We start from the raw sequence: 13470 nt of genomic DNA on the forward strand, positions 1-13470 counted from the left end.
GATCGAAGGGAGGTAGCGAGTCCCTCCCGGGGGGCTCCTGGAAGACGCAGTCCTTTTAATGTTGGTGTGTACTAGCAGCGAGCAGTGTGTGCGCGTTTCAATGGAAGCTAAAGTAGTAGGAAAAGTCGTTACACAAGCAACTCGATGGTGCGGATACTCTCTGGATATATCCCGCCCCCCTTAGCGCGCGCAAGAATGGATGTGCAGTGTGGCGTCCGCGCTGTTGTTGTCGTCCTCGTCCTCGTCGTCGTCGTCGTAGTCGATGGCACAGCACATTTTACTGCATTGAACACCCGCGGACGCTAGGAACGAACGCGGACGTTGCGGCACTCATTGCGGGTATGCTGACGGCCCATCCCATATTAGCAAGAATTGGTGCCTGGCTGCTGCCCGCGGTTTGGCGAATAGCGAATGTGGGAATGGGTGAATATTCCGATCATTTGCCCGATTGCCAACGAGGATAAAAATGATTTACCAATATGAGGTGCTCCCGGTTGCAGACGTGGCGGGGAATTATGAATGTTAGTTTGTTGAAAAAGGGAAAACTCTTGAAACTTATTTACTTTAGCATTCTCATGTTTTTGCACACTTTGAATAATAAACAAGAATTTCATTTCATTAAACATGCTGGAGAAAAGATGCATATTCTATCTCCAATTTAATCCCTTTTTCATTTTAAAATACAATGTATTCTTTCATATTCAAAGCGGCCTAGTTCGCAAGCAATGTTACGACAAATCATCGCTGTCCGACTCTACTTTAAAACATTAAAATAAAACAATCAGCCAACTCCCTACAAAACCACGTGTTCATCCAGTTTTTTACGTTCCGGCTACGCGGCCGTTGAATTCAAACGTTTGTTTTCATGTTCGATCTGCTGGAAACTGCAAGAAATGGTTTGACAGAAGGGAACACTGCAAGAAAGGCCGCAAAAACAAAAGAAAAACAAAACACAGCGGCGGTGGATCGGAAAAATCCGTAAGATTTTCAGTTTTTCCACAAATTTCGCTCGGTGTCGATGCGGAGATGCACTCGGACAGTGTTTACCGGCTCGTGAGCGAGCTGGTCAAATCGATTGGCGACGAGTGCAACGCATCGGCGGACGTGAAAGTGTTGAAAAGATGCCGCTCCCTAACATTTGGTGTGCTGCTTGGCAAAGGGCACCAACAACCTTCATGTATCGGAATGCGGCCACAGCACCGAACACTAGCCGAGTGCGACGATTCCGTTGATCCGGTGGATGCGCTGGAATGCCATCACTTTGAGTTACTGATGACCTCCCGCTATCGGTATCAGATGGAACGGAACAAGCGATTTGAGCATCTGCTCGATCAGATGAAACTCGATCGCAAGCGGCAGGGCGATTCTGGCCACCCGAACGAATCCGATCGTACGCTGTTACAGTTTTTGTTGCTTTTAAAAAACCAATCCACCGATGATTGTCCTCCAACCGACCGGACGCAGGTAAGTGTGTGCCTCGGTTACACTCGTATCTAACGGATATTGATCAATTTCTAATCGATTCGATTTGCAGACATCATTTTTTGCCAACGAAAAAATGCCCGCCATCAGGTACGGACCGTATCCGATCTTCAAATCCGTCGACTTCCGGCTCAACCAGCGGCTTATCGAGTCGTGTTACGATGAGAAATCGAACCCGTACCTCTACCGTGCCACTCCGTCTTCCTGTAACGTCTTTACCGCACACCTTTCCAACATGCTCGCCCATGAGTCCGAACGAACCGGACCGCTTCCCGTTGACTGTTCTTACTTTAGTGATAATCTAGCCGCCGCGGCACACTACGATGGTCCGTTTCGTTATAATCTTCTGAAAAATGGCCAGAAATTGAGGAAAAGCCTCACAGCAGCCTTGTACAAACCACCGAATGATGCATTCAGTTGTCCGGAAGCCAAACAATCAAATCGTAGAATGATTTACGGAACGAACTGGGAGAACCTCGGTGAACGGTTCGTACCGGAGGAGAAATCATTCCTTTCCGAGTGCCAAGGATCACTGTTCCGGTTGCTGGCGGTAGAAGCTTCCACAAAGTCACCGAAAGAACAGCTAGACATTAAAGTTGTTCGTCAAAGTAACTTTCTGCGTGACATCAAGTTCCTGTTAAGTAAGTAGCGATCTCGAAATTCAACGCATTTGCTTCCGCCTGCTTTAATCGAGACACTTTTTTCTTTCTTGCAGTGGGTATTAGTTCCAGTGTTTTCCATTTTGATGAATCCAATCACTTCCTGGCAGTTCCCAATCTCACGCTCGCGGATGTACGGATTAGCTCGATGCAACCGCTGATCGATCGGGCACTAGAGATCGGTACCTGCTTCCGGCGGTTACAGATGATGACTCGCAAAAATCCGTACACCCTCGAGATGCTTCTGGAGGGTTTCGTGTTTCGAGCGTTCTGTGAAAGTGTTGCCAACTTCCTCTGCTGCTACCGGGTGCTGGTGAATGCGTACGAGGGCGGTTCGGTGTTGCAGTTGCTTAACACCTTAGCGCCAGCCAGTGATCAGCTACTGGCGATGGCTCGGCTGTGTGGTATTCATCCGCAGCATGAAAGTGATCGTGACTTTCCCACCGGTTCTCGGTTGCTTGATCATCTGTACCGGGAGTTACTGGAAGCCACGCGGCCATGTGTTAGTGCGTTCCTGCTGAGTACGCTGCGGCGTTGTAGCCTCGAGTATTTTGCCATCTTTCAGCGCTGGCTATTCGGTGGCCAGTTGCATGATCCTTCCGGGGAGCTGTTTGTGTATTTTGTGGATCATTATCGACCGAATACGAAGCACTTTTTCGATAAGGCGTATCTTATACGACGGCATAGCGTACCAGGGTTTCTGCGAGGCTTCGAGGAGGATGTCTTGCTGTGTGGAAAGTATGCGCAGCTACTGAAAGCCTTTCGGCCACTGGTAAGCATATAAAGGGGGCAAGCGATCGCGATGGCAACACTATAATCCGGATGTCTTTCTCTCTTCTAGCATCCTCTGTTTACGCTTCGTCAACCAGAGCTTACCGTCTGTCTATCGTTTGAAGCAGTCGATCAGCATCGAGTACGCTGGTTAAGATATGCGAAGCAAGCGCGGCAACTGTGTGGTCCCACCGTTTCAGTTCGTGAGCTGTATGAAGCCCAGGAACGTGCACACGAGGAACGATGCCGTCAGGTGGAGGAAGGCTTCCGTCTCATCATGGACAAGTGGCGCCAGGAGCAGACGGCCGAGGAGCAAGAACTGGAACGTAAAAAGAAGAAACAATTCGAGCTTCTCCTTGGCCAGTTAACCGAAGCGAGGGAAAATAAGCTAGCCGCAAAGCGGCGCGAGTTACTGCGTGAGGTGCAGGACGAGAACGATCGGATGGAGGTGGACAGTCGTCGGTTGCTTGATGAAAATTACGAACTGGTACAGCGAGTTGAAAAGTACACCGAGCTCAACCGACTGGCCGATAAGCAGCTGGAGCGCTTGAAGCTAGCAGAGCTAACCATCGTACCGGTGGTGACGGTATCGAGTGAACCGAACACGGAAGCGGACAGTGAGGCAGGGTTCCAGAGTTGCCGTGAAAGCTATGCCAGCGCCACGAGTCCTTCGATCTATGAGGATGCACAAAAGTCTCCGGTTTTCAGTAGCAACAGCAGTGGCAGCACCAGCACTAGCATCAGTAGTGCTCCCGGAAAAGATATGGATGCGTCCGGTTCCAGCGTTTCCGAAGATCTGCTCGAGGCCACCATCGTCGAGTGTCCGATTGTGCCGCAGATCGATAGCCTAGCAGCGGAAACGGATCGTCTTAACTGTAACCTACCAACGGTAGTGGTTGCCATGGAGACGAGTGAAGGGGAACGAAACCGTCAGAGGGTACTCGGTTCTACGCTCGCCTCTTACCTAAACGAGGATACGGCCAACGCAAACGTGACCGCACCACTGCTGGTCAGCGCTGGCCAGGGGGGTGGTATGAGCAAACTGACCGAAGCGCAGCGCAATAAGTTAAAAATCTTGTCCCAAGAGTTTGAAATCGCTCCGACGACGACGGCGACAACGGATGTGAATTGCAATCGCCTCGAAGAGTCACGCCGGAATCGTGAGAAAATTCTTATCAGTGATTACACTAACCGGCTGGAAGATGCACCGGGAGCGATTCCTCAACCACCAGCCGATCAGGAGCTAACGGAATTGCAACGGAATCGTAGAAAGATCATGAATCAAGAGTACAATCTGGTCCTTGGTGAGGATGAACGTGATGGACAGAGGGCAGTTCAAAAGGGAAAGATGTACTTGACGCTGGAGACGGATCGGGCACGTAATCGGCGCCGTGTCATGGATTCCGAGTACGCCATGGGGCCGGGAATGGCGAGAGTTGAGTCTAGCATTTACGCCGATACGCCCATGTCGGTCGATAGCGATACAATGGAGTCATCGGTGAGTCCTTCTGTGTTTCCCGGGCCAGGACCACAGCAGGAGCCACAGGATATTAATGCAAACCCACTGGAAACACCCGATGATGGGCCACTGAAACTGGATGTACAGGCGGCGGCTGAAGCAGCCGAAAGGTTTGGACGTGGCCAGCGCTTTGGTATTCCTGATACCGCTACTCTACAGCAGGAAACACCGGCCAGTGCCCTCAAAGAACGGGAGACGGTAGATGGGTTCGATTTTTCCAAAGCATTAACTTTAGAGTCAACGAAGAAAACGAGCGTTGCGGTTGATGTGGAAGATGATGAGATTTATCGTGAGTTTGTGCAAGCACTTCGGAAGCAGACCACCAATTTCTTCCGTCTGGCGATCCCTCCGGAAGAGGAAGTTGAGATTGCAGAGGAAAGTGATCGTACAATCCCCGATCCGGAGCTAAACAGTCTCGATCCACTGACCATCACACGGTTCCTGCAGTACTCACTCGTGATACCACTGCGCGCTCACATGGAGATCGTGAACAACGAGATACTGAAGATGTACCTGTACGATCTGGATCTGTTGAGCCACTTTGAGAGTCTGCGCAACTACTTCCTCCTAATGGATGGTGAATTCTCGGCCCACATCTGCGATAGTCTGTTTGGACGGCTCGAGACGGTTCATTCGCCCTATGAGCTCTTGAATTATCAAACTCTTCACGCGATCCTCGACGGTGCACTGTACTGCAGCAATGCGGGCAGTGATCCGAATGCGGAACGGCTTTCCTTCATCGTGTGCCAGGTACCGGACCAATTCGATCTCTACGCCCCGAATGCGATCAGTATGCTGAACCTTAGCTACCGGGTCGAGTGGCCACTGAATCTCATCCTAACGCCCGAAGCGATCGAACAGTACACGAACGTGTTCCGGTATCTGGTGAAGGTACGGCGCATCAGCTATGCGCTCGAGAATGCGTTCGAGTTGTTGAAAGATGCACGGAAACGCTTTGGTAGAGCGTTACTACAATCACCACAGTACGCCCGGGTGCAACTGATACGCCACAAGCTGTCACAACTGGTGAACGCACTGAAAACTTACCTGAGCAGCATGCTCAGTGCATCCTGGGAGACATTCCGGGCGGATCTGCAGGATGCGACGGAAACGATGGAAGATCTGTACCGCAAACACCGGACGTACGTCAAACGCATCATTTTCCTGTGTCTCTTAAACAAGCGTAGCATCGAACTGTACGACAATATTGAGCGGGTGTTCCGCGTTGTGCTGCGGTTCTACTGTCATCTACGGTCCAAAGATTGGAAGCTACAGTCGTCAGGTGCTCCGCAAGAGCGATACGAGCATCCACTGTACGATCAGATGCTGGTCGATGAGCTAAAGTTCGATAAACTCGTCAAGGGAACGCTACAGATCGGCAACAAACTCTACGATGAAGGTTATCTGAAGGAAATATTCGAATTTTTGCATCTCGTCAACATCAACGGATATTACGAGGGAATCGCGGGTTGAATGGTGGTCGCCCTTCATATCGGTGAAAGGTTGTTTTAGCTAGCGGATTGTTTGCTTTGTTTCGCCGTTCCTTTATTGTTAACCGATCAGTTTCGGTGAGCTGTTAAGGTGTTTCCTTCTTCCGCCAGGTTTTTCTGGGGTATTTTTTCTGATGTTTTTCGAAGAAAAATCTATGCGTTAGAAATGTTTTTTAATGTGTCGCCACGTGGCATCCGTTTAACTTATTTAAAATCTTAACCAATTCCATTCACTAGCTAGGTAGTTAAAGATCTCCGTTTCTCTTGCCCGGCTTGGGTCGAGTTTGTAAAGCAATCGTTTTATAAATGTTGTACATGTATAAATGCTTTACAATAGAATGAATACATAATCTCATGCAATGCAGGTACATTTATACTATACTAAATCATAAAAATGGAAAATAAATTATTTGTCTAACCTAAACATGTGCTGTTTCTTGCTTTCTTTGGTTTTCTAGCATGGGAAAGATCGCGTTAAAATTCCTCCCATTCCACCAAATCCCTTTTCCTTGGCAAGAGTGTTTTTTTTTAAATTCCATTTGCAATTGAATATTAATGTTATGCATTGCAATTTAACATAAGTAGCGGATTCCATTTGATTTATTTTTATTAAAATTAGGAAACAATTTGCAATCTAGAGTACAATGAAATAGTACGCTTCGATATGTTACGATGAAGATACTTTGAAAAGAATAGTGCGAGCTGTTTATCCATCAATGTGGTTGATCAATGTTGATTTCTAAATAGATAGATAAAATAGTATCAATTCTAAGTAGAAAAGTATCAAAGTTTAACGGGATTGGGCCTTTAAAATTAGAATACTATCTACTTCAAGAAACAGATGCAATTCTAATAACTAAATAACTAATTCCGGGCTAGAAAGAGGATAGCATAGCGCAGCATAGAAATATGCTACCGGTGAAGCCTCTATATTGTTTCGGCGAATTTCTCTTACAAAGAAAAAAAACGATAGCCTATCGTAGCACTTCTTACGAAAAAGCACTAACTTAACTTAAATTATTTGTATCAAAACAATTTTATGTTTTGTTTATTTTTCAGCTTCGCTGACGAATAAACACACCACACTTAATAGCCGTTGAGCATTTTTTAACAGATCCATATTCATAGTGCCAGGTAATATGTTACCAATAGTACACTGCCTTAGCTATGGCATGCAAATGAAATTTTAAAATGGTCTAAAAGTGATTCTTAAGTATTCTTAAGTATTCTTAGATCAACAGGACTGAGCGACAAATTCATGATATCAAATGAAAATATTGAAAACATAAAATGAAGAATTCAACATACAAATGTACTTAGAGACATCTCAATCGAGGCTTTACTAAGATTATTACACTCCCAGTAACTTCTCAAGACTTCCTTATTTGACATTTTCAATTATCTATGATTTTAGTAACTCATTAAGGATACGATCGCGTGATTTAAATACATGTTGCTACACTGCAGCTAAAATCATTCATCAGATACCGCTCTTATATCGAAGTCTCCAGCCAACTCCCCAAAGAACTTTCTATCCTATGCGATGGAAAGTGATAATTAAGCTTCGATGAGGCAATAATGATAAACCGTACCGCATAAAAGAATCTCCGTCTATCCGTCTCGACCAATTTACAGCTACACACTAGACTCGTTTCTGACTTCCACATCTGGCCCTCTCTCTCTCTCTATCAAACACTTTCGCTCGAGATGTCCCATGCATGTTCTGTCCCGGTCGTTGTTCTTTACACACCAGCTCCGAGGTCTCGCCCTGGCCACCTCACTCCGATCCCACCGTGGGTCTTCCAACTCAAGCTCGTCCGTCGATCATAAAAGCTCCCGCTGGAGGTGGTTACGCCATCAGAAAGTTAACGGTTTTTCGATCGATCGACGATAAGCCTCCCGGGGGACGAAAGAGGCAAACCTGTAGCCCGTAGTCGGTTCGTTCCCGTGTGCCCATGTGCCTATGACCTAACGGTTTTCGACCATTTAGCTCTCGCCTCTCTTCCACCTCCAGCCGCTGGTTTCACCTGCGGTGCGTTTCACTTTCTTCCGAGCGGGCATCGATGCGTCCATCCCGTTGCCACCAGAGAGGCCATGTTGGTGCTCTCGCTGCCGTTCGTTCGTTTGTTTCCATTTTATTCTCGCGATGACCGTGAACCAATGCGTCTAGCCGGTGGCCGGTGGCGTGGCTTTCCTTTCCGTCGAGCGGTCCCGTCGGTGGTTGCATTCCCTTTCGTTCATTGTCCCCCTTCTCGTGACGATCGTGACGTTGGGGAAGCTTCACTTTCGTGAAGATTGCGCCACCGAGGGGCAGCAGCAGCTAGATCGGCGACTCGTCTTGTCGGACAGGTTTGTCTGGCGTGGCCCTTTGGAAGGAGGAGGAGGAGGAGGAGTAGGAGACTATCCAAATTATCATCCGCCCCACCACGGACAGTACCGTTACGACGGTAGTTCCATCGTACCGGAACGCGTCGGTCTCTGACTCGGAGGTGGGCGATCGTTTTGTTTTGATTTTCATTTCTCCCGGTCCGGCCGCGCCGTTGGGGCAGAGTCGATGATCCGTGACGTGCCATGACCCAAGGGGACGTGCCTTCACCTTCTCCACGGGACAGTGACGATGAGGAGCAGACCTTCAACTTTATCCGAGAACAACTCACCTTCTCGTTGTTGGAATGGAAGAGGGTTGGGAACCGGGGAACGGCTGTCCATCTGTCTTGTCCGTTGTCTACTTTTTCTGAGGAAGGTTTGGAAGGTATTTCCCATGAATATGCACAAGCCACTAATGACAATTGTAGAGGAGATCTTCGGAAGTAGTTCTGTAAGTCTGGATACTCGATAATCACTCATGCAACGAAGTATTACTAACTATCTGTAGTGATGTTTAGTAGAATTTGGAGTTGTAAACAGCATGGAATCCGTTCCATTCCAATAAGTATCTAGTAACACACTTATCACCACCAGAAGATACCAGAAGTCACTTCCTATAACGACATTCCGTATGCTAGAGAGATCAGTCACTTGGGGGACCGTACAAGCTCCAAGACCACTTCACCGATAAGCCAACAGCAAACGCTAATATCGCGTCCATGCTATGTCGCCATACAGTTCTCCCTCTCGTATCAAAAACCTCCCTCCGTGTAGTTCCCAGCTAATTTTCTGACTTGCGTGGTGTTGTGGCCCCAGCATCGCGTCCGAAGAATGATTGTTGCTTTAGGGAGAGAACCCCCTGCCACGCCAATCTCCTCTACTATTATCTGCGTTCCGGTTTTTTTTTTAAATGGCGTAGTTTTTGGCCAACTTCCGCCACCGCGTTCCCTATCGCCGTCGCAGCTTCAGAAGGTCACACACGTTTGTTCCGTTCCGTTCCGTTCCGTTCCGTGTGTTTTTCTCTGACAACGGACATTGTTGTGTTGAGAATTGGTGTAAAATTGCGTTGCACCACAACGGGCGGATGGACGAATGACATTCTGATAAGCTTCTGGGAAGTACGCGTTAGTGAGAGAGAGAGAATGAGACAGACACCGAATGTGACGCCAATAACCCTTGTACGGCTAAATACAATACAGCGTGTGGGAATGTAAGGGGTTCTGTTGGTCGAGTGGTTGTAACACGCGAATCATATGCAACGCCGTGACGCTATGCCATGGCGATCAAGGGCGGGCATATGTTCGCAAACCTCATTAACGGAGCATAGCATCTAGTGGTCTTGGAGGTCCAAGCCAATTCCGTCTCCTAGACGGAATTGCATCACGATTGGCGTCTAGCGACCACCCCAGCGACAACAATGGCTACTTGGGTGATTTCATTTCATTAGGCGAGTCGTTTCCGCTCCTTACCTATCTCGACCTTATTTCATTAAATGCGGTTAAAGCTAAAAATGTTTTGCAAATGTGTACGATAGATAACATCATTCCAAATCATTCCGACAGTGTAGCATTTCCGCAATACGTCGCTATCAAAAGTATTTAGTATCCATTCCGGGGCACCAGGACCGTTGTCGTGGGAGGGATGACTGGTTTGAATGGGAGTCATCCTTCCTCTAATCGCGTCACTACAGCCTCGACTGATGTGGCGGTTAAACGCTCTGAACGGGGAATTTATTTCGAAGAGTAATACAGAAGAGCCAACGTCAACGGATGTACGTAGCTTCCTTTGTACAAGAATGACTGGCTGGTGACGTTCGGCGGTGGTAACTTCCGGTGAATGAATGGAGAATTCATACTTTGTAGAACGGTAGCATCTAGATGTATGAAGAACATATGAACTTGTATTTTAGCTTACAAATTGGCAAATGACATTAGTAACCCCTTTCTTTTCTATGATGAATATCGTACTGATAACGATCATAGATTACTGAATTTCGCTACAGATGATGCATTTTGAATTCATTTATTTTATAAAACAGAAAATAAGAAGTATAAATAAGGTCAATTGATGTATGAAGAACATATGAGAGGATCAGCGTATGAACTAAGAACCTTCCGGTCATGAACACTTGCGTTTTCAAACCACAACTGCAGATCGCTTACCACAGGAGCAGTTTACGGGCAATTTTATCGGCGTAAATGAACTAAAACCTTCCTATCGTATTCCCTCTATGATTGTTAAAGTCAAATTTGTCTCTAGGTGTTTATCAAAATGCAGTTTTACGTGTGATTCATCGTCCATCAAACTGCATGGTTTGAACTCGGTCAACAATTGTTCGTACGGCTTCCCTGCACGGATTTTGGCAATCAAGCGTTATTCTATGGCTAATTTTTTAACTATTTTTAAGCTTGATACGATCTCAAACCACCCCACAAAAATATTTGCCCAACTATGATTGCACCCGTCGTAAGTTGTTTGGCCAATTTGATTAAGTTTTATCCATAAAATCGGGCAGGAATTAAGCTTTATCGCCTGTTTTATTGTGCTGGATTCAAAGTAAGAGTCCCTCATTAACGTTTGAATATGGTATTTTGAGCTTTGTTGGAAATTTTGGTGATTTTCCTCCAGTAAAATCCTCCTAGTTTTCATAGTGAGTTTGCAGCCTTTTTTTCGCCTTTCGTGTTCTGTCGGCGATAACTTTTCAAGGTATCGCTCGATTTTAGCAAAAGCTTTTACCACTAAAAGAACAGGCTATGGTTAATAAAAAGAGATCAACAGAGTAGTAAAGTGACTACTAGAGGCGATCCAGTGAGAAAAAGTTTAAAGATTTTCCCTTAAAACTTGTAGAACAACGCGACCTACTCCATTCCTTCGTGGAAAGCTGGTGATGGCCGAGCTCTTGCAACGTCCGCCGCAATCCGCAATCATGCACACCGACCGCTAGTGAACAAAACGACATTTTCCAGCGAGCAGCATGTTTTGCAATCTGCTCCAAATTGTTTGTCAATCGGATAAATAGGCAACGCATTTGTGCTGCACGCGGCTTGGGCAGTTTTTATAAGGTGAAATCCCCTAGATCCAATCCAGCGGACGCGGTGCATTGAGGTACAGATTTCCGATTTCACGGAGTGCATCCATCCATCCTGCTGTTGTGGGCGCACCGATTTCAGGGCCCCCAACCGCCCGACACATGACACTCACATGTCCACATGTGCGGTGCTGTGCAGGACCGGAAAGCTCTCGCTGCATCGCTTTTCACGATCAACCGCACCGCGATCATCGGCATCATGTGTTTTCCCTTTCCGTCGACGGCGCTCTGATCGGCAGGTTTCGTAATTTGCGGTCTGCTGCTACATCATCACCATCATCATCATCATCATCATCAGCGTCATCAACGACGGTATGATCATCAACATGGCATTACATATGTACGGTGCGGATGGTGCGGATGGGCCAGAGCGGGAAGGGGAAAGTGGAGTATGTAATTCCCTACCTCGATGATGTGATCACTTTCGGAACGCGGATGGTGCGTCTGGTGGCATGGCGGTGAGGTGAGTGGTTCCTGTCGAGTTTTTCCAGCCAGCCAGTTATTGTATAATCATAATTTCTGCGCCACAAACGATGCAACAGTGCTGCTACTGTGTGGCTGTGACCTAGCCCTGGAGAGAGAGGGAGAGAGGAGGATGACAGCGATGGTTGGCCGGAAACACATGACACCGAGACCAGCACTGGGGGGAACTAAACAGAAACAGAGACAGAGAGAGAGAGAGTTGGAGCTGGAAAATGGAATTCATCCGTGAAGTGAAAAACAAAATTCCATGCCAGAAGCAGCTCCGCCACGCGTTGGTCACATCGTAGAGGCCTCCTCTTTCTCTGTGGAATGGACGGCGTTATTGGAGAAGCTGCATGAGCCAGCTGCATGATCATATGTAGACACAGCACAGCACATACCAAGCAGCATACGCGGACCGTTGAAGCCCTTTTTTCCCAGGAATTCCATTCATATCCGTTGCAAAACACCGCTTGTCACGTGTCGATCATGTTTACCATTTCTACGTCTTCATAGCGCTTCACGGAATCCCGGCATCTCGCGACTGTACATCACCACTCTCGAAGACGGAGCATAATATTATCAATATTCGAGCCAAGAGCGGGTTGCGTTCTCGGAACACACGCGAGTCCAGCGCCCAAGAGCAACTCAAAAACTGGAACGTAAATAAGGGGTGAATCGGTAAAGGGGTGAATGCAACTGTTAAGCTTCTCTTCCGGTCACGATAAGGCAGGGGCGCCAGGTAAATAAGATCTCGATGGTCAAGAGCTCCAAAACAGCAAGGGGGTCGATCACGCCTGGATCATAATATTTAACTTTCCATGACTTCTTATCGCAATCCCTCTGTCAATCGTCACAAACAAATCAGGAAGCATAAATCGAAAACATCTTTTTTTTTTCAAATCGATCAACTCGAATTTCGTGTGACCGTCAACGGTAGCGTTACAATGGGAGATTGATGAATGTTTTTCGACTCATTCGATGAGTCTCGACTCAGGCGATGAGAATTCGATTTATTAGAGTTCCAAATTATTCATTATATGATACGCACGATAGAAAAATTGAGGTCTTTGGAATATGTAATGGAACGAAAAATACATCTTTGCTACTCAATTTCTCGAACTGATTGGACCGATTATCTTGCATTTATCAGTTGGAAGAAACTATGGGCAGTCTGGCGGATTCTCTGTGCTTCCAGCAAGATCATAACGGGCAAAGTTAACGATTGTTGATTTGTTGTGAACAGGTTCGTGTTTTACTAACAGTTGCAATTTCGTTGGTTTTTGTTGCATTTGTTTGCAAGATTTTCGATAATAAAAAACAAGTTTATGCTTGTTGAAAACATCTCTTGCTGTTGGTACTTCGGATGATCGTTAATGATCTGTAGGTATTGAACACTTTCGTGATGTGTTTTTTTCTTTAAAATAGTTACTGCCCTATACTAGTTTAGTTTTTTAAATATTGATAATTTATCGCTGGGTCTTTAACTATTTTATTATAAACTAACAAACTGTCCATCAGAATAATGGAATGTTGTTCTCAGTGCCAATAGTATTTGGTGGTTTCAAACGTAAGTGCCGAGGATCATTTTTTCTCTGAACTAGCATTGATTGCCTCTTTGAATAATATTGC

The 13470-nt window shown here is 46.6% G+C and overlaps 1 protein-coding gene across 1 annotated transcript; it reads left to right on the forward strand.

Annotated features, from left to right (window-relative positions):
* Positions 1–959: 959 nt before the first annotated feature.
* Positions 960–6497, forward strand: LOC126577639 (gamma-tubulin complex component 6). The gene is made up of 4 exons (XM_050239417.1): positions 960–1464; positions 1535–2123; positions 2198–2913; positions 2983–6497. Exons 1-4 carry the CDS (start codon positions 1027–1029, stop codon positions 5902–5904), a joined length of 4665 nt encoding a protein of 1554 aa, XP_050095374.1. The 5' UTR covers positions 960–1026; the 3' UTR covers positions 5905–6497.
* The last annotated feature ends 6973 nt before the right edge of the window (positions 6498–13470 follow it).

Source organism: Anopheles aquasalis, chromosome 3 (genome assembly GCF_943734665.1).
Source record: "Anopheles aquasalis chromosome 3, idAnoAquaMG_Q_19, whole genome shotgun sequence".
NCBI lineage: Eukaryota > Metazoa > Arthropoda > Insecta > Diptera > Culicidae > Anopheles > Anopheles aquasalis.